The 27,562-nt window shown below is 32.8% G+C and overlaps 3 protein-coding genes across 4 annotated transcripts; all 3 read right to left on the bottom strand.

Moving 5' to 3' along the window:
• LOC109362352 (translation initiation factor eIF-2B subunit gamma) lies at positions 1 to 21,157 on the bottom strand. Of its 2 annotated transcripts, XM_019608079.1 has the most exons (14): positions 21,103 to 21,157; positions 3,899 to 3,977; positions 3,667 to 3,762; positions 3,514 to 3,591; positions 2,572 to 2,652; positions 2,273 to 2,492; positions 2,136 to 2,194; positions 1,712 to 1,761; positions 1,538 to 1,625; positions 1,186 to 1,446; positions 984 to 1,076; positions 742 to 846; positions 448 to 564; positions 225 to 367 (listed from the first exon to the last, which is right to left on the bottom strand). In XM_019608079.1, exons 2-14 carry the CDS (start codon positions 3,962 to 3,964, stop codon positions 302 to 304), a joined length of 1,380 nt encoding a protein of 459 aa, XP_019463624.1. In that variant the 5' UTR covers positions 3,965 to 3,977; positions 21,103 to 21,157; the 3' UTR covers positions 225 to 301. The 2 variants fall into 2 exon arrangements, with proteins under 2 accessions (XP_019463623.1, XP_019463624.1); XM_019608078.1 differs by lacking the exon at positions 21,103 to 21,157 and having other exon boundaries at positions 1 to 367; positions 3,899 to 4,026.
• On the bottom strand, positions 7,410 to 8,418 carry LOC109362353 (ethylene-responsive transcription factor RAP2-11-like). The gene has a single exon (XM_019608080.1). It carries the CDS (start codon positions 8,407 to 8,409, stop codon positions 7,615 to 7,617), a length of 795 nt encoding a protein of 264 aa, XP_019463625.1. The 5' UTR covers positions 8,410 to 8,418; the 3' UTR covers positions 7,410 to 7,614.
• LOC109362351 (importin-5-like) lies at positions 9,862 to 21,119 on the bottom strand. The gene is made up of 20 exons (XM_019608077.1): positions 19,839 to 21,119; positions 19,319 to 19,522; positions 18,731 to 18,835; positions 18,554 to 18,619; positions 18,309 to 18,473; positions 17,950 to 18,024; positions 17,712 to 17,866; positions 17,408 to 17,543; positions 14,812 to 14,881; positions 14,561 to 14,688; positions 14,186 to 14,242; positions 13,418 to 13,603; positions 13,206 to 13,298; positions 12,379 to 12,464; positions 12,216 to 12,282; positions 12,051 to 12,117; positions 11,831 to 11,967; positions 11,355 to 11,446; positions 11,201 to 11,267; positions 9,862 to 10,543 (listed from the first exon to the last, which is right to left on the bottom strand). The coding sequence occupies exons 1-20, from the start codon at positions 21,090 to 21,092 to the stop codon at positions 10,379 to 10,381; spliced, it is 3,375 nt and encodes a 1,124-aa protein (XP_019463622.1). The 5' UTR covers positions 21,093 to 21,119; the 3' UTR covers positions 9,862 to 10,378.

Here is a 27,562-nt window from a genome sequence, read left to right as displayed (position 1 = left end):
TTAGAACTTATAACATGCATTTATGGCAGAAAAAAACATAACGTAGAGGAAACACAATGGGTTGTCATTTACACAAATGGATACTCAACACCAACTCAACCAATTCTTAAACTTTAGGTTATGAGAATGAAATGCAAAGGACATACAAATTGGAAGTATTATAATTTCTTTGCTCCTGCCAAAATCACCAAATTGTAACTACTGCCAACAAAAGGCACAAAATTTGCTCCAAGCTATAGTGAAGCAGAATAAAACTCTATTTGCTATGTATTTCCTCAGCCTGGATTTTCACAACTCAGATTTATTTCTTAGCCAATACCTCTCCTTTGCACTCACTGCCAGCAGTGACAACAAAACCTGCTCCAACCTGGCACAGGACAAGTGATGTCACATTCCAATTCAAAATCGCAACCATGCAATGAAACCAGAAAAGCAGAAATGAATTACTTGACAATCCTTTAGTACAGCGCGTTCTTGGAGCTGTACATTGCTGCAGATGACAGAACCTTGGATTGAACAGTTGTCTCCAATGGTAACATGATTCATAATTATTGAATTAACAACCTGCATATGTTAGGCAGATGAAAGAAAACATTACAGAATAATACAGCACATTAGTAACATGTGAAGCTATATTGTTGTCGGCCAATTACTGGGGATTAGAGATCATAGTGTTAAAAATAAATCAAAATATAAAAATCTAACTTCATCTTAACTTGCAAGAATAATATATCATCCCACCTTAACATTGGCCCCTATCCTACAATGACGCCCAATGACAGATCTTTTCACACTGCATTTGTCACCCATCTGTGAACCTTCCCCCAGCATACAATGTGGTCCAACCTAAAACAAGTCACCAATATAAGAACTTCAAAATGGGAAAAACAAGACCAGTGCCTCTAAAACTGTACATCAGACAGCACAACTAATGTACAAGCAAAGCCTAGTTGGGAAAGGTTTGCAGTGTTTAACTAACTCACAGTTGTTTTTGTCCCAAGGTCTGCGGAAGGATCGATAATGTTGTTATGAGCAGAGAAGGAATACCCTGATAAATGACTAGCCTCTCCTATCACCTGTCAAATTACATGATGAATAAAGCCCAAGCAAGCAGAATTGTACCTAAAGAAAAATGTAAGACAATATCGAGAGCCTAATAAAGCAATAACAATACAACAAACTCACATCCCGATTTATGTCACTGTATGCCTGGATAGAATTTAAGCGAGTACAGTACTTGTTGCTTCCAGCAATATAAACAGAGCATTTATGGGTTCTTCGAACAGAAGGACAACCATTAAGACCCAGTGCGTATCGTAGATGAAAAGTCGGCTCAGATGCATTAGCAAGTATTTGAGATACCATTTGTTGATTGCTTTGAGAAATAACCTTCTCATTTCCATTATCTTCTGCTTGTGGTATACCCTTCAATAAGACTTCTGCTTTCTAATGTCCATTTAGAAAATTTGAACCAGGTTAGAATCCTTAAAAAATAACATCCTCAAACCTACCTCTGAAGAAACCTTAAACAACTAACCAGTTGGCACCGGACAAGGTATGGCAATACGTCATGTTTTAAGCTATTAAACATTGCCTTCTGGTCAAGTACTTCTTGTAGAACTGATCTGGAAGAAAGAAACATTTCAGGATAAAAGCAATGAGTAATTGAAAAATTAGAATGTAGAAAGGAAAAGAAAGTAAATGAACAAACCTTTTGAATGCATACAAGTGGGCATCCATTAGATCAGCTCTTATTTCTATCTACACGAAGGATAAACAACAAAATATTATAAAATAAAACAAAAAAAATCAAAGAGAAATTAGAACATGCAAAAGTCTTCCAATTAATTTCTATTACTCAAATGACAAATTCTATTTTCATAGAAAATGCTGTTACTTTAAGATAGAACAATTTTCTTGCTCAATTTTATCATTAGGCAGACAGAAAAGAACATCAATTACAATGTTGGATAACAGCAAAATCAGAGATGTAATTACTGTAAATATCAGAAAAATGTACTTAGAAGTAGTAGTAATATTTTAAATGAAAATTTGATTTCCACATCCCAAATGAGGGACAGGCTTTTAGGAACAGAGAAGCTCTAGGCATTAGGAACAAGGAAGGGAAAAATTACCTGGCCAACTGCACGGAGTATGCTCTTCTGAACTCGGAGATCTTTTCCAACTTCAGTTCCTGAAAACAGTAGCAAGATCTACATGAGAACACATACAATAAAACGTTATATATATAAGGGAGATCTTGACATCTAACCTGTTGCTATGTGAACTAAAAACTGTTTCGTGGGATCCAGCCCTATTAAGTCATAGCGACCAGGTTTCTTGGTTTTGTCTTTCCCACCAGAGGACCCTGACTCTGAAGGTCCACTTACAGGAGCAGAACAAAGCATAGCAGTGACAACTGCATCATGTCGTCTATGAGTAGCTGCAACAGCACCAAGTGGCACATCAGAAACAAGATCACCACTGACAACCTGCAAAAAATTAATAGGGCCATAAAGAAACAATATTATTTATATCCCATTGTGCAGAAGGAAGGAGATGAATATTCACCAAAATGTCTTTTGCAGTTAGGTGGTGTGAAATGGCACGAATTGCACCAGCTGTTCCCACATCTTCGGGAACTGCAGTAACCTGGAATATTTTTAATTTCAAATCATTACACATTTGAATGGAATATTGATGATTAAAGGCAAAACAGCACATATAGTCACTACTTACCTATAATTAGCCAATACAAGTTACAGCAATCTTTCCTCAAAAGCAGTCAAAAATTACGTATTGTTTCCGAAGTTAACCTAAATTATAGTTTATAAATTCAAACAGAAATCAAATTCTCCATATTTAGGCTGCGTTATGTCTGGCTACATCCTTAAATAATCAAATGCTCCGTATTACATGTTTCCAAGTGATCTTTATCATAAAACTGATAAATATCCCCCTATTCCAATGTTTAGGTTAGAAGATCTAAGGTGAAGAGTAATGGGTAAAAGGCCCGAGAGAGCCATAATGAAACGTGGAAAGAAAATATGTAGGAAGGGGAATCTGGGTGTGAGAGTTGCACTCTGTTGGAGGGGAATGAAAAGATGAGAGCAGTGACAGGGTAAGCAAAATTTGAGTGGTAAGGCGTGGGAGGAAAGAGGTCCCTCAAATAACCTATCACCTATGTATGTGTTTTCTTTCTTAGATTTTGTCGTTAAAAACGTGATAACTAAATATAAGAAACATGTTACAAGGCCTTCAGTTCTTTAACTAATTGTGTTTTTGTCTTCGGCCGGGTATTCCCATTGTCACAGATGTGAAACTAACCCTTGGGCTGAGGGTTGGGTAAAACCATTCCCAATGTGGCAACTCTTAAAAACCCCTAATCTAAATTACATGGCAATATAATCCATTGAAAACAATACTTGAAAGTAGGCATGTAAGTGTTTGTCATCATCCTAAAACTCGATTAAACGGATCAAACAATATCATAATACTCTCGAACAAGGTTACCTCGACTTGGAGGCGATCGGCATAAGCCCCAGATATCCAACTCCTAACTTGAAGAGCTGCATCTCTGCCTTCAACAACCTACTCAAAACAAAAAATCATTAACAAAAAATCAAAATCAAAATAAATAAAATAAATAATAAAATGGTGCGTTACCACAATGAGATCTTTGAGATTACTAAGCTCCAAGTGGTCGAGAGTGTAAGAGAGGAGAGGACGATTAGCGACGGGGAGTAAAGCGTTTGGAAGGTCCTGAAAATGGAAGGAAATAGGAAAGAAAGAAAATGGATTAGTGTCGGGAATCACACTTCCGGAAAGAGATTAGTTTCTTAACTAAAAGTACAGATAATTTTCGTAGTACGACAATCAGGAGAATTAGAAAGAATACCTTGGAAACGAGAGGGAGAAGTTTTTTGGAGACACCACCGGCGAGAACAACTACTTGGAAATCCATAATAACAATTCAGGGTTTTCTTTTTCTCCCAATTCCCAGACCCCGAATCAAAAATATATTAAACCCACTCCACTCCTTACTCATCTGTCTTTTTTTCATTTAATTTATTAAAATAAAAACTATATCCTACAAAAATTACTAAATGAGTCGTCGAGAATTACTATATTTCTTGGTCATGGTAAATATTTACTTTTCATATTCAACTCAACTCGTCTTTTTTACATATTCAATTCACTTACTTTTATTTTATAGATGGCAAAATGATCAATGCATGTGGACGTCTGTATAGCTTGCATCTTTTGTGGGCATGACATATAAGTTTTGCTCATTTGTCTGTTTTGTGTGTCAAAATCATACACATTTTTATTAGGCAATATGAGTGGCCCACGAGCATAATTTAAGAAAAAATTAAAAAATTTCAAATAAATTATAATATTATTTTTAATTCCTAAAAAAATTATAATATAATATGATTTCTTTATCTTCATATAAAATAATAATATTTTGGTGATTTTTTATCTTCAACTACTTTATTTTATTATATGACTTTTTTATATTTTTAATTATTTAATCATGTTCATGGGGCAGAATATTGAATTTTGTTAGTTAAGTCAATATGGGCATACCTAGGAATGGCAACGGGTCGTAGTCGGGTTTAAACATACCTAAATCCGAACTTGAAATTCAAAACTCAAACCCGAACTCAACGGGGTTGGAAATAAAGATACTATCCTCGACCCGTCGAGTTTCAGGTAACCCGAACTCGAAAAAACCCGAAAATTATAAATATACTAAGGAAATTATGATATCATTTTCGTTTAATTTTTCTCTAGCATTTCTATTGTATTATTTCATTTCTTTCATGTTTGAAGATCCAATAGTATGTAAACTAAAATGATAAAATAAAAACAACAGGCACATGATAGAAATTTCAATTTTAAATTGAATTATATTACTTCAGGACATGTTCGGGTTTGGATCTTTGCTCTACCAAACGCGAATCCTGAAATTAAACTGGGTAAAACCCGAACCCATTCACATTGGGTTTTCCCTTTTAAATTCGGGTTCGGTTCAGACGGGTACTCACGGGTTCGGTTTTCATTGTCATCCCTAGGCATACTCATGTCTATTTAAATTTTTCAGACATTTACGGGCACGGAAAAATTGGTCAGACGACCCATTTTGTCATCTCTAAAACCAATATTACTATTGTCATATTGGTTATCAATCTGGTCAGAATACTGATATAGTTGTATAGTGATTCAACTGGTGGTTCACTGATTAAACTGCATACCGATGAAGTTAAATATACATATATTTTATATTAACATTAATATTGAAAAACTAATAAAGAAGATAATAACAACTTTTATCTGTACAATTTGTTAAAACAAAAAATATATCACTTGATGGTAGACATATTTTAAAAGTATAAAAATGTATTAGTTATGTGTTTGATCCACATGCTATCATTTTGGTAAAAATACGTCATTTTCATTAGAAAAAATTATTTTAAATTAAATTGTTGGTATGATGAGTACGGTTCAATTGAAAATCGACTGTTATGATCAATTTTTAACCAATATAATTATTGTATCATATCAATATTGAGACTAATTTATCAGATTAGCGGTTAAGCCGACCATATGAAATGCTTTTTATAACACTGGCTAAAACTGTCATGTTCAAAATAGTATTGTTGTTTTTTCCTCTAAAGATTATTTTTCCTAATCAGTTTCTCTTCTAAGTATATAGTTTTGTATTTTTAACTTTAAGGTGATTATTCCTCATCAAATGAGGGACAAAACATTTAAGCTTCCTTATTTAACTATTTATTTATTAACACATTAATTGTTAGAGGATATTACATTCAAACTCTTTTAATTTTGCTGAAATTATTACATAAATCATTCATCTTTTTTTGTTGTTGGTACTAATACAAATCACCTAAATTTATATTTATATGTTACACTAACTACTATTATTGCATGATATATAAATGTGATATTTTAAATAAAATTGTGATAAGTATAATTAAGTTAAACAAAATATGATACATTATGGAGACAAGTTCAAATAGTATACGAGTCAATATCTCTTCATTTTGGTTTGTTATAAGATGCATAAATAATTCTAAAGGGAAGTTGTTTAAATCATTTTATTTCATATTATAATGAACCAAAAATAATGAAGTACTCATATACTAATTAAATTCATTTTCATAATATATCATATTTTATTTATCTTAGTTACACTTATCATATTTTTTGTTTAAAATATTACATTTATATCTCCTACAAAAATAATTAGTAAAATGTATGAAAATTACAGGTTTATGTATGTATAAAAAAATGAATGATTTGTGTAATCTTAGTAAAAATAATGAAATGAGAGTATAATCTGTTTTAATGATTATTTTATTAAAAATAACTTTAACATTTGACATACTTGCACAATTGGGACAAGTTATTACAAAGTTTAGTTATTTTTATAATTAAAAATGGAGAAATGTTAATAAACGTCTAAATGGTATTGTTCAAGGTAAAGGAATTTAAATTACATCTTCAAAATTCATAAGTGTCTTGATGATATTGCTGAAGATGGAGAAATGTTTGACTTGATTTTTCAATGTCAAATTACTTATTTTGAATTTTCTTAAAAATATACAATTTAACACATCAGTTTAAAAAAACAGCTCAAATGTTACATTAAAATAAACAATTAACCAAATAAATAAACAATTAACTCTGTACCTTTTTAATTTACTACATAAAAATAATCATTTTCCACCACCCAAATGAAATTCACTAGTATAAATTACTTTTCACTTACCAATAATGCGTTAATTTAGTGATGTAAGACATCACTAGAAACCTAAATAGATTAAAATGTTAAATGTTCAATTTCTCGCAACGATATTTGTTGAAAAAAACAACTACACATCTCGAAAATGACTAGTCTTTTACCTAACAAATAAATAAATAACCTTAGCTAAACAAAAAAAACTAATCTTTCAATTAATATATCTAAATCTAAACAAATTATAATCATAATCTATTTTTTCACTTATATCAAACACACCGTAGATACCTAGTTTTGGATTAGAAACTCTATTTTTGCTCAGTAAAATATTTGATATCGCTCTCTTTTTAATATAAAATATGCTCCTTCAAGATTTCCATAAAAGCCAAATCAATATCTAAAAAATTAAAACTTTCAAAATGATCCTCAAAATTGTTCAGATTATGTTTTATGAGTCAAATTTATCTTTTTGACACAATCCAGTCCCATACAGGACTAATTTAATTACAACTTAAGATCTCCCATAAGCAAATTAAGTATTCAATTATTCAAGAACTAAGTTGTTATAGGAGAATATCTTAAAAGATGTATTTACAATTTTCTTTATTAGAATGACATAATTTGGCATTCTAGCATATTGGAAGAAGGGTGTTACATATTTAAACAAAGTGTGAAGCAGTGGTGAATCTGAAACTTGTGCTCTAGTTGTAATACAAAGGAAAGAATATACTAACTACAAGTGTACAACAAAGACATTTCCAAATTCAATATATATAGTTACAAAGCATGATTTCTTACAACAAGTTAATCATCATGTGAATTAACAAGAAACGATATAAAAATGTACATCAAGTGAAGCAAAAGAAATGAGGGAGAGGGTAATTGACATCATATTCATATTGATATGGATCCTCCATATACCACTCATTCAAGCCATCTTTTGGTGATAGCATTGGTAACTCATTACTCCTTTGTTGTGATAATGGCCAAGAATAATCAAACTGCCATGTATTTGGTTCAACAAGGTCCATTGAATAGTTCATCATATTCATGTCTGGCCTATATGGCCTAGTATCATAGACTTGGTTTTGAACCCAAAACAAAGACTTAGCTTCATTACTACTACTACTACTACATGCAGTACTGTTATCTTCCATGACCATGATGCTATTGATACCAACACTAACATTTGGAATCACTTCACTAGAAGCACCTTGGACAGTGACACTTGTGCTCATAGTGGATTGGCTTTGGAGTTTCTTTTCATTTGGCATGGCTTTATGGTCAAGTAGTTTTTTGATTTTGAGAGATATAGGAGAATTGGTAGCAATGCTATCATGGTGAGTAGAAAAGTTGGTGCGAGTGTTTGAACCTCTAAGGAGGCATGCAGCTTCATCATAAGCTCTAGCAGCTTCTTCAGCAGTTCTATAAGTTCCAAGCCACATTCTAATCTTCTTTGATGTGTCTTTAATTTCTGCTGCCCATTTCCCTGAAGCCCTTTGTCTCACCCCAACAAACTTTTTGGACTTGTTCTTGATCTTGAGAGTCTCTCTTAATCCACTCTCTTTTTCCTTTTGGTTATTGTGATTTTGGATACCCATTAGTACAAATGCAATTAAGTTTAAGCCGAAACACACACACATATATATAGTTAAGTAAATATCACTAGTTATATTACAAATGGTTTTAGAGTAGTGGAACGCTCGTTTTCAATTTCTTGTGTTTCTTCTGTACTTAACTAACATCGAACTTATTATTATATAACAACAAGGTACCAATTAGTTGGTAGGTAGATAATCTTACTTAATCATATTAACTAGAATTTGACACAAGCTATATATATGAAAAACTTTATTTTGAGAGACTAAATTCTCTTTGGTGATTTCTCTACCTTAAAAAAATTAGTCTATGATAATTGATGGAGAGAGAAATCTTTAATATATTGTGTAAACTATTGTGGGATTGGTATTTGGCTTGTAGTTGTAGTGGTTGTCCTCACCTCATGTCAATGACATGCCTCAATTCTCATAACTCTACCTTTGTTTGGTCAGTTGGTCAACGAAATTGAAACAAAGCCTGATTCGTGATGAGCACTAACATGGAATGTTGTCATTAAGGTTTAAATTTAAGAAATTTAATATGCTTTCAGATTTGGTCCTATAGCTTTGGCATAATAGACCAGGTGTGGTCAATTCCTGCTGCTACATTTTGATAAATACTGGGTCACGAATACAAAACTTAACATTAACTATAAGTAAAAAATCGCACTTTTCAATTCAAGTGTAGATGTACTTCACTGAGTCTGGTTTGGAAAGAAAATATAAGAATGGAAGTTAAAGAGAAGTAGTAAATTATAGAGTGATTATTTAATCATCTAATATATTTTCTTTCATATTAGATGATTAAATAATCACTAGACCATTGCATCTATTGCGTACCTTTGACCCACCACAACGATAATACAAAAAACACACAAGGTTCCTAATTTATTATTGGCAAAATTGTGAGTACATGATGTTGGCTTGATATCAAAAGTCTTCCGGAGGAAAGATTATGCAGTGTGTTCCATTGATGAGAATGACAACAATTTTACAATTAGATAGAGAGTTAAAACTCTAATATATCAAATACTTGAAGGGGGATCATTCATACTTTAGGAGAAGATGTTGGATACTTCAAGTATAAAGAAAAAGTCTCAATAAGTAAGTTAAAGTGCATATAGTTTGATAGACTCATAGATCTAATATCTTAAAGAGATATATTTTCAAACCCATTGATAAAAATCTCCCATAGCTTTCAAAAAATGGAAGAAAAGAGAAGGAACCATTTGGAATAGGGTGAGAGATCGAAATTCAGAGTTGTCAAATTTAGCTATACTACAATGGAGTTTGATTCTAATTTCAAGTGAACCACCAAATTATCGTAATTAATTTGCCAAGGCCAATTTACAACTCCAACCCCATACATGATCAATTTCGTCCACCAAAGGTTAATTGAATTCAATAAAATTAAAAAAACAAGGTAAGAAATCAAGCTGATTTATCGTTTCAAATATATATGTATGAAAATAAATGACAGATTTGTGCATAAGCATCGCCAAATTATTGTTATAAACAATATTTCGCCAAAGTAATGTTTGGATAAACAATATTCCAAAATTTGAAGAATCAATAACATAAGTATTTCATAATACAATAAATACCACCTTTCTGAAAACCAGGACCACAGACAAAATGAAAAGACACAAATAGACCAAAACTGCAAGAATTGCCTCAGACAACCCTATTTTCTAACGCAATATGGTAAACATAATTTAAAAAATAAATAAACAGGATGAGAAGAACTCATGCCACGATTGCTGAACCTTTTCTTTTGGACTCAAACTCAATATTAACACTCATCAAAATATACAAATTCTACAGGAAGTTCCCTTTCCAATCACAATTGACCCTGCAGAATTCTCAAAACTGAACCCAAGCTACTATAAAACACCATGCATGAATGAATGATGAAACCACCTTATGGCTAAGAATGGGTAACAAATATAGAATGCTAAACTCGAGAAACATGTACCCGAAGACGAGCAAGTCAACTATTGCCAACCCCAGTCCCCTATGAAGAAAGGATGGATTGTAATGCAAGCTGCTGTTGTGGCTGCAAAGATGACAAAGTAGAAGCAAGGGTAGCGGGTGGTAAAGTTTGCTGTAGCTGTCTGAGCAAATTAATCATACGGCCAGCTGTTTGTTCTGTTGCAAGCTCTTTACCAGCACATAAAACCTATTTCAAAATGGATAGCATTAAATGGAGAAACAATTTCAAGCAAATCCCATATGTATATTCTAAATATAAAAAAATCCTGCACTGATCATGTGTTCATCGAAAGATGTATGCAAAACTTCAGGCAAAATTATGCAAGTCCTTATTGAAAGAATAGGGTAGAAATGCATACATAACATCAATTAGAATCTGGGCAAATTTTGGACCTAACAATTACAAGGAAAAAAATATTTGCAAAAGTTTGTTGGTTTTTCTTCTCCATGCAAATAATTGTGAAGTTGCAATTGATTATAAAAATGTTATTTTGGCCAAAGTTTATCATTGCCATGGGCTAAGTTTCACACTTCTATGATCTTTAAATACCAAAATTTTAATGGAATATTTGGAAGCTTGGATGGAACAGGATAGTTATGGCCTATGCGATGTTTAGCAAATGCTTTACTTCAGAGAATTCCTTCCGTTGACATACAGAGGTTAGGTTATATTTCCTTAAGGTTCTTACCTTTTTCATACCTTCCTTTTTATTATGAACTCACATAAATAAAAATAAAAATGTCCCTGTTGAAGACTCGACCACCGAATCCCTCCAGAAAAAGGTTTGTTTTTTTAAAATCAGACACAGAATATGATGTGCCAAATTCACGATCAAAAACTAACCTCAGCAAACACTGAAACTATTTTTGGAAGGTATTGACTGTTTGGACCCAATAGGTCCTTGTCAGACCTGTACATAAACATGGGAGACAATTAGGAAAAATAGAGAAAGGTATGGACGAGTACATCAAAAAAGTGAAAAAAGCTTAGACCTAACCTCTCAACCATTGAACAAAGTTGATCATGAACAGCTTTGGCCTCTACTAAATCCCCTTTTATTGGCAAACAGTTCAACCATGCCGGAATCACCTGCAAACAAAACGGGAAATTAAACAAAACAGACGCCGTACCGACCAAATAAACAGAAATTTGGTTTCCATGAAGTATAGATCATAATGGTGCCTATTAAGGTGTATAGCATTATATTAGCTTGTAAGCTTGGTGACATGCCAACACAGCTATTGCCAACTCATCACAATTTTAGGTTCTATATGTTCTAGACACTACATGTATAAGAATCACAACAGATCCAGTTAGAAATGAACAGTTAGCAGTTTCTGAATTCCAAATCTCCACTCCTTATTCACTTTCTCGTCCTTCTCTTAACTTACTCATATCATGAGCTCAAAGTGCCAAACATAATTGGGAAGTAAAAACCATATAACAGTCATAAACGAGGGAAATAATAAAGACCTGAGCAGAATCAATACTGTCGCGATGAAATTGGCAAATTTTTCCCAGAGCAGAAACAGCATTGTCGTATGCCATTATATAATCCCCATGAAGAGCATTAGGATGCTGGATAACAGCATTTAGTCTAGAAAGAGCCTCTGTAATGAGCCATTAACAAACTGTTACACAATATAATACAGATTTTATTTTTTATTAACGTATATCAACTACCAAGCAGCACCTCCAACTAGAAGTTTGAACACAGATCCACCAAACTCTGCACAAACACCAAGGCCATACAAAGCAGACTACAGAAAAGAAAAAATACCAACATTAACAATCAAACAGCTTAAGCAATAAAAATGGTATTTAAAATGTTGGCAAACAAAACATTTCTAATGCTAACCTGCCTAACGTCTGGGATCTCATCATTACAAGCCTCCAACAGGAATGGGAGATATGTATCATAATACCTGTTCAATCGGTAAGCACAACAATGAAGTTGATAACACATCTTGATAATTACCACAGATCACTAACATAGGAATCTTGCCAAAAAAAGTACGTACTTGAGAGCTGCTTCACGACAATGCTCTGCAACATCATCAAAAATGCAAATTGCAATCCTTCTCTCTTCAGGCGTCTTGTCCCTTCCCTATATCCAAAACATTAAAGTAGAAATCAAAACAATGAAAAATACATTTTAGTATTAAGAAACATTAGAAATGAAAATAATCACTCAGGCACAAAGCCTATTGAAAATCTGCTTGACATAAGAGATTAGACCAGTCAAATTACAGAATGGAAATGACAAAGTCACTGCAACTGCTTTTATAGTTGAACGAAAGAAAAGCAAACCTAGCAGTTTAAGGTGCAATTATAAAGAAGAAAACATGAAGCACAAAGATGAATGAAGATGAATACATGAGCTCCAAGATTATAGATGTGAAGACTAGAATTAGAAATCAAATACGATCTACGCAACAAAAAGCTTTACTTATGCTGCCTAAGGTATATCTTCAAATCTTTATCTATTGTGCAAATAATCAGTACTTAATTCACAATCTCAAAGCAAAATTGAAGATTCATCATTGAACTACAACTTTCTGCAACCTCACTTGGACAAGGCAATCTTCCTGACTTCAAAAAGGCCCTAGTTCAAAGATTAACAATATAATGCAGATTCTACATTTTATATCTTCAAAAAAATTACTTAAAGAATCATCTTCACAACTTTACAAGCTGAAACGAAGAAAAATAAAGAACTAATTACAGCTACCTCCAAGTTTTATTGAAATACCCACTACATAAGGTACAAAAGGTAAGATTGAGCAGAATTAAATAGCAGTTGAAAAAATAATCAAATAATAGTCCATAGCTTATTGTAGGAACATACCCACATAGGTGTCAAATATGATGATAGTTCATCAAAGAAAGGCAAGAAGGAGGTTTTGAAGGTTTCGATCAAAGTTCCCAATATCTCACCAACCTGGGACAATGTATAATTATGTTTAAACGATGAGCAGGACACTGATCTGCATGAATATAAATTTTAAATATAGTAACCCAGCATTGATTTAAATTATTAGATAAGATGAAACAACTAACTTGTTCAAAAACTTCTTCCTCTTGTTCATTTTCCTCTTTAATCAGCTCGCCCTCTTCAGCATCAAAGTCTTCAGCATTGGCCCTCTCCTCTCTCTCTCTTTTTCGACTTGAACTAGCTGTGATAACCTGCTTTAACTCATCGACAATTGATCTGACCTGATTTTCATCCAAAAGCATACCTGAGATCTGAAAGAGGAAACAGAAAGATCACAACATAATAACAATAGTGGTACTTCAACAAAGTGGTACAGAAAAGGATAGATATGCAAAACCGGGTAAACAATAAGCAGCCACCTTAACACAGAAGACACATCAACTCTTGCACCACACATCACATACTTTATAAAAATTACTAAAAATTAACAAAAAAGTACAAAGTGTACCAATATCATGCATTAATGGGACAGGAAATTGTTTACAATACAAATTGGCAATGTTCGAAACTAAGTCAACTAAATAACAATTTTAAATCCTCTAACCAACCAACCATAAAACAGGAACTAACCAAACTGCTCTGTTTTAATATGCCAATTGACAATGAAACTTCACAAGGATGACATAATTATATCATTAACTAATCACTAAGAGCAGTGAGGCTCTCCATTGAATTTCATTTCCAATTGTGATGATAATTGATAAGTATAAAACTTCGATTATAAGCTTATATCATCACTTAATGTCCTGATCATGTATAATGGAAATTTATTTGTAATCAGAAAAGGTAAAAACACAACAAAAAACATAATTTTGTTATTTCACCATACACACCTGTAAGCTTTCGTTTATTGAATCTAACATACTTGCACAAATCTCTGTGTCTGGTTCCTGCAAGCAAAAATAAGTGGGAGAACTTTATTGCAGGAAATGCCAATGTGGGACACTGCCAAATCAGGCAAAGTCCATGCAAATATCAACTACAATAAGATTAATCCTCAAACCATTCCCATACTGGGTCTCCAAAACTGACATAGAAGTACAATGCAACACTAAATTCAGAAAGGGCTATGAATATTAGAGTTTACAAAAGTTTGGAGACAATTTCAGATCAAAGGCTGAAGTTGCTCACACTGCATAGAAAGTAGAAACCAAAACATAGAAATTCCATAACGCAATTAAGAACGGATAAACTTCAATAACAATTACTTTATGCAACGCTTCCACCAGAGCTGGTACAATACTGTCAGTCAAAAACTTCAAATAGCTTGCATCCCGACCTTGAGATTGCCCTTTCTCTATAGCTAATTTTGCAGATCGTAACAGCTCCGGCATTGCTAAATAGAAATTGGAAAAGATAAACATTAAAATAGTTAGGGTAATAAATAGACAACATTTACTGTGCAAGGTAGAAACAATGATCAAAAGAAGACATGCACAGGAACAAATTATTCTTATACCTGAAACAGCTGCTCTTCTAACCTCCTCATGGAAATAAAATTTTAAGAGTGGAACTAGAGTTGCTGCAACCTGCAGCACATACAAATTATTACAACAAAAAACAAGCCTTAGTCGCATTAGATGGGGTCCACTACATAGATCGAATGACATAATATTCTATTATAAATCATGTTCATTGTCAAAACATTGATCTCTAAATCTTTCTTAATTGGTTTGCCAATGGTTTTCTTGGTCTCCCTTTGCCTCTAGGGACTAGACTAATCCACCACATCCTGGATGTCATGAATCAGCCCATGAAGGAACCGTACCATAATGGCTTCATGGAAGTTTGACCTCAGCAAGGCCAACTCCATCTCCTTGTAGACTCATCCACGGTCATAATAATGCCTTGAGACATTAGTTTAAGTTTTTTTATGAATATGTATGAAATGTTGGAATATAGATGAAATGTATATGGAATTATGAAAATGATAGTTGGTAATGGAATGAAATTTTGTGTATGGTATTAATATGTGGTACGGTTTGCATATAATTTTGTGTTTTGATTCTTTTGTTTGTATGGATAAAAGAATGAAGAGGAATGCACCACAAGCAGAGTTGTTTGATAAGCCAATGAGATTTGCCACAAGAAAGGATTCTTGATAAAAAAAGGTTAAGGTGTCATACTATCGTTGATAAGCCTTTGAACATAAAGAGAAACAAGTCTTAATAAGTTCAAAGTTTAGGAGACAGAACTCAACTAATAGAGGAAATAATCCAAAATAACTATTCATGAAGCCAAAACTTGATACATATAGTTTTGGGTTGGCCATAAGGCTCCCACAAAAACACATAGAATTAAACACGCATCAATGTTTTGTACACACATGATGATGCTTATAGATTCAATGTATTCCTAGAAAAGGAAATAAATCAAATGCCTATGACCATTATGGAAATACCACACACTTGTTTCTCTTCATGGAAAGAAGTAATTCCATGTTTTGAATTCTTATCATTCTGCATGCCTAACCCCATTATTGTAATGAATCATCATAACTCCTTCATTTGTATTTTGTTCTCACGCATAACTTCATGGCCTCCAAGTAAGACAAGAAATCTCACCTTTCTTTACTCTTGATTCATACGGCCAAATTAAGATTACATGACCATGTCCAAGTTCATAGTTCCTCCATAAGACAAGTTAGACGCCTAGTCCATATATGAAAGGAAATGACTTCATGCATTTGTATTTAATTCTATGCTCCACGACTAGCTTTACATATGATTAGTAATAATCTTACCACACGGTTTGCTTCCCTTATGCATTTTAATCCATTTATAAAGTTGCATTCAAATGAATCTCTCAAAGAAAGTAAACGATTTATGCACAAAATTTCTTGATGGTAAAATCCACAAGGCTTCTTAATGCCTTCAATTCCCTCCATGATTTGGAAGGACCAAACCCAATGAACTCTCTTCATATAGAAAGAATATCAAACAACTTGCCTCATATGGAAATGAATAATTCCTTGTATTTAAATTGAAGAAGCATCAACACGCCTCATCTGGCCTTCCTCGCGCCCAATGCCCAACAAGGTAATTTACAACATGCCTAGTGTGTTTGCTACCCCACCAAGCTGATTTGGTGCACAAAAACTTAATGTCTTGAGATTGTATGGTTCATACTATTATTGATTCATTTTTATTAAGAGATAACATTCTACATTAATAATATTAGTAATTTTTTATGTTATATACTAATATAACAAGGTACCCATTTATATTAAGAGATCTTCACCTTTGGTCAAATCTCAGGGAATTAATATTTTTGTGCACCAAATCTATTTGGCGGGGCAGCAAACATGTTTGGTGTGTTGGGAGTTACCTTGTTGGGCATGAGGAAAGTTAAGCTAGGCATGTTGAGATTTCTTCAATTTAAATACAACAAATTATTCCTTTTCATATGAGGCAAGTCGTGTGGTATTCTTTCCATATGAATAGGATTCATTGGATTTGACCATTTCAAATCATGGAGAGATTTCAAGGCATTAAGGAACTGTGTGGATTTTACCACCAAGGAATTATGTGCATGCTCCTTTATTTTCTTGGAGAGAATAATTTGAATACAAAGGAAACTCTTTATAAACAGATTCAAATTCAAATGCACAAGGGAAGCAAACCGTGTGGTAAGATTATCACTTCCCATATATAAAGCAAGATGTAGAGCATGGAATCAAATACAAAGGCATGGAATCAAATACAAAGTGTGTCTTGGGTATGAATCAAACACGAAAACATTGACATTGATATAAAAGTTACATTATGTGAGTATTGAGTTTCAGGCAAGAACGGTCGTACGGAAAAGCCAACCACCCCCGGAGGTTCGCATCAAGTGGTTTAGGGTGCCCAAACCACTTAAGGCATGATTGTATCGTCTTTTTCTATAATAGGAGTTACCTCAACTTTCTCCATGATGCATTCATTCCTAATTCTATCTTGTCTAGTGTGTATACTAATCCAGCACAACATTCTCACAAGAAATATAAATTAACAGTTTAACACTTAAAAATTTAATAGGCATAGTGAGTGTTCTATAGTGGGTCTAAGTCTAACCTGATCAATCCATGGAAAGAATCCTTCCTTCAGCTCATCAACATAGCAACAAAGCATATTACAAGCGGTAGCTTTTTCCTCTAGAACGCTAGTCTTGATTCCAATTCTTTTGTCCCCGAGAGTGATAGTCTCCATACTATAATGTGGATAAATAAAACATAAGGCGGATTTGTCTTACCTAACAGAAAATGTCACGATGTACGTTTCTTATTCCTAGTCAAATGAAATTGCTATTGCTAATTGGCAGTAGAAGTGAATGCAAATATGTTTTAAAAATATTAACGAAGAGGACTAAAATCAATACCCTTCATCATCGGAATCATCAATATCATTGTCTGAATCTGCCGATGTAATGGTTACATCAGGCTTAAGAGCAGCAGACCAAAGCAATGGTGGCATGACAAATGTCATATACGGAAGAAAATCTTGTCCCAAGCACTTGCAGAGTCTAGTCCATGCCTGCAAAAGTTTAATGTTAACCTGACTGGACAGGGTCAAGATGGCACTTTATGTGGATGCTATAAATAAATTAAAAAGCATACTTGCAGCATGTAACTTGTTGTTGGATCATCTGTCTCCATTTGAGATACTTGCAAGGACATAAGAACTTCCATGACCTAGTAAAGAAGCAACAAATGTAAGGCATTAAAAATACAAGAGAGAGTGGCTGAAAGTAAGAAAGAGTTACAAAAAAGATAAGATGCATGATTCACTGCATGGAGCAGTTAACTTATTATTTTTCCATTTTGAACCAACTATTTTTTCAAAAGATTGTAATGTAGTTTTAAAATGACTACATGAAACTAGTCATCCATTATCAACCCACAAAGGTGCCAGCATAACAATTTCAAGTAATTCAACAACAAAATAATAAAAAAGGAGAGGAACAATGACCACCTACCTGTTTAGCATCATCCCTAAACTTCTCTTTACCAACAGCCATTCCAACCAAACTTATACACTCCATGGACTTAGCACGGAGCATGCGGTTAGACTTGTCAGTTGCATTAATCAATATAGCCTTCAGGTATGGCATGACAGCATCATAGTATTTATTGAAGTGTTCCTGAGAAAGACCATGTTTTAACTGAGTAATCTACAACAACTAAATTATAAATGTTGAAGAATGCAGATTATATAAAATACCTGAGATGAATCAGCAACCGATGCCAAAGCAGTTAAAGCACCCTCTTGCACCATTTGCTTACCATTCTGAAACACAAAATATTAAATATTAAGTGAAGGAACAAGATAGTCATAGGATGACTCAGTAGAATGGTCATTATAATTAGCCCATGGGAATAATGATAATAATAGTTATACCTGAAGAACTACAAGTAGTTTGCTAACTATTCCATCCAAGTATGGCGTTAAAATATCAGGTGTGCAGTTCTCACTGAAGTTGAGCACTGCTGAAGCAGCGTGTGCCTGTTTAAACAATATTACAAGAATATTCATTCTAGAAATAGACACTTATTTAATTTAAATAAGATGATTACAGAAATGGCAGCACTGTTCTACACCAAATTGAGTATAAAGGATTAAAAAACAAAGTAGACAAAAACTAAAACTCAATGCATATGATGAACACAAGATGCGATGAAATAGTAGGAAATGGTAAAAGCAATGTTTCACGTTCTTTTGATCTTTGCTCTCTCTGCTTTTTTTTGTTTGGGTAACTGGAAATTTTATTGAAGCCAAAATATACAGACTAGTCGTCTACCACCATATTATCCTGTAGTTCCATAGTTCAAAAATGCAAATTATTCAACTATCTAACCCAATAGTTCATATTTCTGCATAGCAGTTATAGCTTGCAATTATTAAAACTAGTTAGTCTTACTCGACAATAATAGATAAGACTTGATTAAAACTCATTCACAAAATCGCAATATTTCAAGTAAAGCTAACCTGTACACGAGGGTTCTGAAAATCATCCATAGCAGCCGCTAGTGCCGGCAACACACCTTGATGATATTGAATTTGTAAATCTGGACCTAAATCGGTAGATAACTGCCCGATTGCATTAATGGCAGCCCATCTTACACGAGGATGTTGGTCCGCAAAGCTGTTCAACACCATAGACACCACTTGTTCCAAATTTTTAATCATGACCTACAGCAACAAAAATCACATTTACATACAATACAAGTAGAGAACAAGATATGAAACAAAAAAGTGAAAAAACTAATAATTTACAATGGAAATGACAGTAGCATAGTGTATCCATCTTTTTACTCTTTAATTACAATGTCATTGGCTATTGTTTATTTTTTATAAAATCTAACATTCAGGGAGTCTCGACAATTCAGGTAGGTATCCACCATAGTATCATAAAAACTCCTTAGCAACAACTGTATGCATGATGTAGTCTTCATTTTATATATTTTAAAAATATATACATCCCATCAAAAGTTGGTATTTACACTACCTTGGAGCACCCCTCAGCTATCTGGGCAAGTGCGATCAATGCAGCATGGCGTTTTTGCCACTCAGGAGCAGCCAAATAAGCCGGCAACTGTTCGGATGCAACCGGAACAACGGTATTTCCGCCCAAAGATATAGCCAGCCTATCCAAACACTCCTGCCCCACACTATAATTGCTAGTTTCCCCTGCATCCTCGTCCTCAGTCTCGGCGCTATGCCAAGCTGGATCATCCTCAATGTCCAAAAGCATCTTCATCAATATAGCAAACAATCTACTTATAAACTGTGGCAGTTTCCTCATCATACCAGGGGCGCGCTCCCTCGCCTCAGCCAATGTAATCACAAATTCGATCGCCAAATGTCGTGTCCCTTCCTCCAATGACTCTGCCTCCGCAATCTGCAGCATTGCCCCAACCACCTCAGCGAGCTGCCGCCTCAGAAACCTCGGCTCAGTGCCCGCGAGCTCGATCAACAGCTCCAATGCCTCCTGGGCAGTGGCCTCCTGCCCTGAATTCAGCGCCTCGGTCAAAGTCCTTATCATAACAGGCAACAAATCCTGAAACCTATCCCTATCAGCCGAATCAGACAAACACTGGATAAAATTGATAACCGCATTCAGCGCTGCGATCCGAACGTCAGAATCAACCGCAGACGATGTCAAACACTGAAGAAAAATCTCGTGGAGGTGGCTGATGTGCGGAACCAAAGAATCTCCAATATACTGCGACAAATGCGCGAAAATCAAGAACGCGGATTCTTGAAGCTTCGGTGAATCAGAAGCAGAAACGCATTGAAACATAAACGGAAGCAGCTCCGGCCAACCGTTATCTGGAACAATACCAGACGCAAGTTCCGAAACGGTGTCACACACTTTCTTGGAAATCGATTTGGTTTGTTCGGATTGGAGAGAAGACAATAGGAGCGATTTGAGCGTCGATTGAGTGTTAGGGTTGAGACGAGGCCATAGGTAGTTGGAATCATCAGTATCATTGTGGTGGCGCGTGAGCTGTTTGCGGAGGAGGATGGCGGACATGGCGCGTGCCTCAAGGTGAGGAGAAGATTGGAGAAGGTACGCGAGCTTGAGGGAAAGGGTATTAGGGTCATTTTGCTTGCAGAGGTTGAAGATGGTTTCAGCGTGAGAGCGTTGGTCGTTGGAAGAGGACATGAGGTGAGAGATTAAGGTTTCGAATGGAGTTGGATCGGGACCGAGTATTGCAGCGAGTTGGGATTGTTGCAACTGAGTTGACTCGGGATCCATGATGATGATGAATGAAGAAAAGAGGTTTTATGAATTGAGATGAGAGCCTTTAGTGAATGTGTGTTTTGGTTACTCTGCGTTTTTATATGGTTGTGGATTTGGGTTTAGGGAATATACAATAGAGAATAGTGGCTCACTCACCCTACTTTGTGTTTGGGTAAATCCAGAAAGTGTGTTATGGAATATTATGTGTTCGTTGTGCAGGGCATCTTTCATCCTTAAGTGTGTTATGAAAACAAATCTTCTTCTCCATAAGAAATGGATATATATTTGTAAACCAACTATTAAAAAAATAAAAGATTATATTCTAATATATGGACTTTATTATGGATGAGATAATTTGTAGAGATATAATATTTCCTTTTTCTAATATATGTGAAACTTATTTAAAGAATTGGTCAGTTTTTTCTATAATTTAAAAATATTTATTCAATTATATATAAAATTATATAAATTATTTCTTTTTTAGATATACAAATCACTTATTATCTATATCTATATTTATACTATATATAAAACCAAAACTTAAAATAATTTTTATTTTCTTATTTTGTCTTTAATATTTTTTATTTCTAAAATAAAATCATATATAACTATAATTAATACATCTCATTTTATGTTGGATATTATAATACGTACAAAAATTACAACATTAAGTATTTCCAAATTCCAATAAAAGACATTCTAATTCTCTAAAATAAAAAATATAAATTTAATATTTAATATCATAAAATAAAAATGCGGGTCAGTAGACATGAAATATCTGTCGACACATTATTTATATAAATGAATTACGGTAAGTACCAAGTAAGAAAAGTAATTACATAGGTAGGTTTGGTGGGTATAATTAATTTAAACGTAAATATAATTTATTCAAATATTAATTGTGTTAATAAAATTAAAAGTATTCAACCATATCACATGTTTGTTTTCCATAAATATTAGAGAGTTGGTTGGTGGGCGGAAAAGGTGATGAAATAGATTATTTAAATTATAAATTAAGTTTTATATAATATATTTTTATAAATAAGGAATGTTGATGACTATTATAAAATATATCGTATCATTTTTTTTTATTTTTCTCAAATACGTCATATGATTCTCTTAATTTCAATTGAAAATATATTTCCTAGAAAAATCATATCTCATACACATCCTAATCAAAATAATATAACAAAATATTTAGGTATTAAGCCATAATCATAACTGAAGTTGAACTTTACATAAATAAAAAATATATTTTTATATAGTTCATTTAAAAAAAATGAATTATCATTTCACTGCTGAAAATATTTTGGCATATCATTTTAATATCTGAAATATACAAATTGCTTCTGTAATTTTGTTATTAAAATTAATGAGTTATATTTAAATTGAAATCAATTTTTAAAACTAATTAAATAGAAATTTAAAAAATTAATAATAAAAAAATTATCTATAAGATACAAAAATATATGGAAAGCTTTGTATGGGAGAAAAACAATTCATCAAACGTTTTCGAAAAATGATTTTGGTAAACAATATTTTTGGAAAAAGTGTTTTTGGAAACAGTGTCTTGGAAAATGACATATTTATTAGATTAAAAGCAATATTTTTTATTCTAAAAAGTTGACTTTACACTTTTAATTCCTTAACTGTTATCCTTAGAAGTTAGAACAATGTTTAGCAAATTCATTTAAAAAACAAGGAAAGCAAGCATAAGAAAAGGGCATCAAGCTTTGAAAAAACAAAGACACATGAAAATCGTGTTCCATGGAATAAAATCAATAAATGTGAATATTTGATCAAATATTTCATTTCTCGATGTATATCTGGAGCATTAATTATTAATTAATATAATTAGAAGGAATTGGTTACTCATTTGGCAAAGATGATATAATTAAAGGAAGGATCTTCGTAACGTGTACATTTCAGACTTGGCTATTGTATTAGTGTTAAAATCATTTTTATGGTGAGAAATTATTATCCAACTTCCACATACGAATATCTAGATCATCTTCTTAGGCATCAATATATAATCATATCATATCTCGACAATTAGACCTTCATTTAATACTGTTCCTTGACTGAGTCATATTAATAATACATAAAATATAGAAAATTAAAACTTTTAATATGAGCAAATAGAGAAAAAATAATAAATTATTTCTATAAAGTATCTTATAGAAAGATCATCAAAACCTTTATAAATGTGTTTTATAATAAGGATAAAATGAAATAATTTTAAGTAACTCATCCATTATCTCCCTATTCCATGTAACCTATTACCACCCCAAGCACATATATGTCCTTGACATATGTGAACAAGGTAGAGAGGTTGAAAAATAGCATAATAGGAAAATGGTAGGAAATTTGTTAAAAACTTAAAAAAAATCATCATTTATTGGTATGAAGGTAAAGGGATGGGGCCCACGTGCACACTGATAATAAGCTTGCAATTGACACTAATAATTGCATACTCATCCCCAATGTGCATACGACATGTTGTATTTCATCTTAAGGTCTATAATATAAAATTGATAATCTAACTCATACTGTGGAGGATCTTGAACTTTAGTTTAGGAGGGCTTAGTTTAGGAGGGGCAATAATATTCAATTGTAATTTATAATTAAAATTAGTTGAATAACAAAAATATAAAGAAAAATAGACAATTCTTTCAATGTTTCAAAATGTACAAAAAATAATAATTAAAAACATTAAATAAAAATATTCATTCATTTAAAGTGTTGCTCTTAGTTAAAGACTTAAATTCATCGAAGATTGAATTAAGAGTAAATTTTTTAGATATTTACATTTCAATATAAATCATCATGTTATGTACAAGAAATTTATCTTCTATTTTACTATATAAGTTTATTTGATTGTGTTCGTTACTAAAAATGATCTCCCTATAGTAGTTGCACCAGAATATTTAAGATAAAACGAATAACTTAATCAAGCAAATTATATGCATTCACTTTTACTTTATCATCAAAGTTGCAATTAATTCAGATATGATTGATATTTTTTCAAGCATGAATTACTAACGACATCAATAATAAAAGGTTGAAATTGAAATATCAAATAAATATTTTCTTACTCGCATTAAAGTCTATAGGTATAATTTTTGCATAAAAATACATATGTTATAAATATTAAATGATTTATAAAAATACATAGAATTTTAGGACTTTTGCTGTAAAAGTTTGACAAAGATAATTTGTGATCTTATAATATTTTCTTAAGTGCAAAATCATTATGAACTAAAATGAAGTAAATATTATAAACAATATCTATATTTATACATGTAAAAAACTTTATCTATATCTATAATTTTTAGAAGGAATGTATAATTTATATAAGCTAAAAATATATATTAAAATAAGTAAATAAATTTTTTTAAAATTAGAAAAAAAAAATCAGGGGGGCAGTTGCCCCCCATCTTAAAGAAGCTCTGCCACTAAACTCATACATAAAACAATATCATATATCAATGAGAAACCACAAGAATTAATGTGATCTCTAGTTTTTCCTCTATGAAGAAAACATAAATGGAAGAAACACAAAAGTGACATTTAAGATTTTAATTGAGAGCATCTAATATAATGTTTTTAAATATTGAAGGGCAAAATTATAAATGAATTATTGTAAACTATTTTCACTTTCTAAATGCTAATTGGAATAACTTTCTAAAAAGTAGCTTTTACACGCTATAGGCTAATTTTTTAAGAGTTACAAACTACCTTCAATTTTTGTTTACCAAACTCTAGTAGTTTTTTAAGTGAATCAAAAAACTACAAGCTACCTGAAAAGCTACAAACTTACCTTGCGAGACATTGCATTATATTATTATTAAAAAAATATGTCTAATATCTTTATCATTCAACATTTGTTCTCCTATAACATTGCAAATCTTATGTTGCATCGTAAAAGTTACCTTAAGCTTGAGTAATAACTTTTTATCATAAATGACACTAAAGCACTACCACATCATCTTGTATGATTGATGTAAGATACTTATATCTCATTTAATTTCTCTACTGAGTCTCTCACCAAGATAATATCATATGCAAAAAGCATGCATTATGACATTGGTTATTGGATATGTTCAATGAGCATATCCAACACCAATTTGAACAAGTAGGAACTTAATGTTGACCCTTGATATAGTCATATGACAATAGAAAAATCTTCTGAGACTTTGTCTTCTGTTCTCATGTTGGTTTTGATCCTATTATACATATCATTGATTGCTCAAATATAGGTAATGTGAACACCTTCCTTTTCTAGAGCATTCTATAAAACCTCATTGGACACCTTATCATACACCTTCTCCAAATCAATGAAGATCATGTACAAGTCCCTTCGATGGTGATATTCATTTACATGATCGTTGTAGCAAGTACATATCGGCCTCCCCAACATAAAACTAAATTGATTTACAGTAATATTTGTCTCTTGGCTCATTCTCTATTTAATTATTCTATCTCATAACTTCATTATATGATTGAGGAGCTTAATCTCCTTATGGTATGCACAATTATGTATATCGCAATTGTTCTTATAGATAATTCTCCTCCTAATCATTGTGTCCGAATACATAAGATCAAAATATATTTAATATTTAATCCTTAGACTATGATTAATATTAGAAACGTTTTGATGACAAAGGAAGATATTATCTATTTTTTATCTCTCAAACATGTTCCGAAGTTGCAAAAGTGAGACCATTGTTTCCACAAATATTTAAAAATCTTCTTAATTGAATACAAGATAAGTGAAAAACCACAAATATTACTCAATGGGTCAATCTGCATTTTCACAAGTGAATATTTCATGTTATAAATTTTCAATATTATAAAAGTTGTAGGCAAACTTGCATATGTAACTATCAATTTACATGCATTTGCAAATATAATTGAAAGTTATGAAATAGTGTGCATACTGCTCTTCTAGATGAAAGAAAATTATATTTTGCTTGTAAAATTCAAGCACTTGGATTCCCTGATAGCATCAATCTTGTTCACTATTCTAACTGTTGGATGCAAACACTAGTCCACTCAAAGCCTAGATCAGTCTCACTCAAACAGAAAATCCAGACAATGAAGAAACAGCTTGATAGGGCTTCAACCAGTAATTTTAAGCCCAAATGTGTTTCAGTTAGACCAGTTTGGCTTAAAGATTACACATAAATTATTATGGTTATTTTAGGATTACTAGTAATTGTTCTTAACTTCTCTGTTGTAAAATCTGGCCAAGTGTATGGTATGGAATACTTATCAGTTATAGTTTTATGCCTATATATTATGTACAATAAATTGGAAATGATATGAAAAATGTTTCCCAGAATTTAGTTACTTTCTTTATTTGCACTTACACTTCTCTCTTACTAAACATTTAGACCAAACTCCTAACATTTTGGTGCTTTCATTACCCTCAATGCCTCCCAAAATATCTCACAAAGAATCAGATGAATCCATTACGAATGTCTTTATGGAGAAACTCAAGGAACACCAAGATCAACAAGACGCGAGACATAATGCGCTTACTAGTGCCCTCCAATCTATCACCAATAAACTTGTTGAAATACGTATGGAACCACCGGCCCCTCCAGAACCTCCTTCTACACATCCTAATCCATACTCTTCTTCCTATACTCCTATACAAATTCCACCACAATTTATGGCTGCTTCCGCTACCCAAAACACACCACCTCCATTTCATATTCCAAACCACAATTTTCCTTCCACTTCCTTTATACCACCACCATCAAACCCACAACCTCAACCTCCAAAATTACAACTTATTCCTTTTGACGAATCTGAACCATTGGATTGGATATTTCAAGCAGAATAATTTTTTCAACTTTACTTAGTTCCACCTTGTCGCGACCCAATTTTCGGTTGGAAGACCGGCTCTACGACTTGGGAGGAGGCGAACTCGATTTCTACCTCTTCCGATTGATTTGGAGTCGCCACTACGTTTTTTGCGGTTAAAACGTAGAAAAACACTCTTTATGCCCAATTAGGATAATATGGTCTTTAAGCAGAGATTCTGAGCTCGGGAGTCGATTACGGATCGGGGAAGGTATTAGCACCCCGTCCGCCCGTATTAAAACGGTACCATCGCTAATAACATGGATTTTTATACCCTTAACTATTATTTATTTAGAATTATTTATTTTTATTATTGAGCCTGACAATATTAACTTTGGTCCTACGTACCCCTATTAAGGGGATCAAGGCTTACGCAGTTCTAGTTCAAAAAATGTTTAGCTACTTCAGTTAATGGTTAGTGATTTAGAAAACATTGGTAGGTTTTAGAAATATTAATTTATTGAATTGGTTAATATATAATTGTTTTGATTCAGTAAGACTAATAGATTAGAAACGGTGTTGGTCGTAGACCTTCTCCTCATTTCTATGGGAGTTAGAGACGACTCGAACCATGACCTCATTATAAAAGTCTCATAAAACTTGTTTGGTAAAAT

This window comes from Lupinus angustifolius, chromosome LG12 (genome assembly GCF_001865875.1).
Source record: "Lupinus angustifolius cultivar Tanjil chromosome LG12, LupAngTanjil_v1.0, whole genome shotgun sequence".
In the NCBI taxonomy this organism is placed as follows: domain Eukaryota; kingdom Viridiplantae; phylum Streptophyta; class Magnoliopsida; order Fabales; family Fabaceae; genus Lupinus; species Lupinus angustifolius.
The sequence above is the reverse complement of the archived record's forward strand: the minus strand, read 5'-3'. Positions and strand labels throughout refer to the sequence as shown.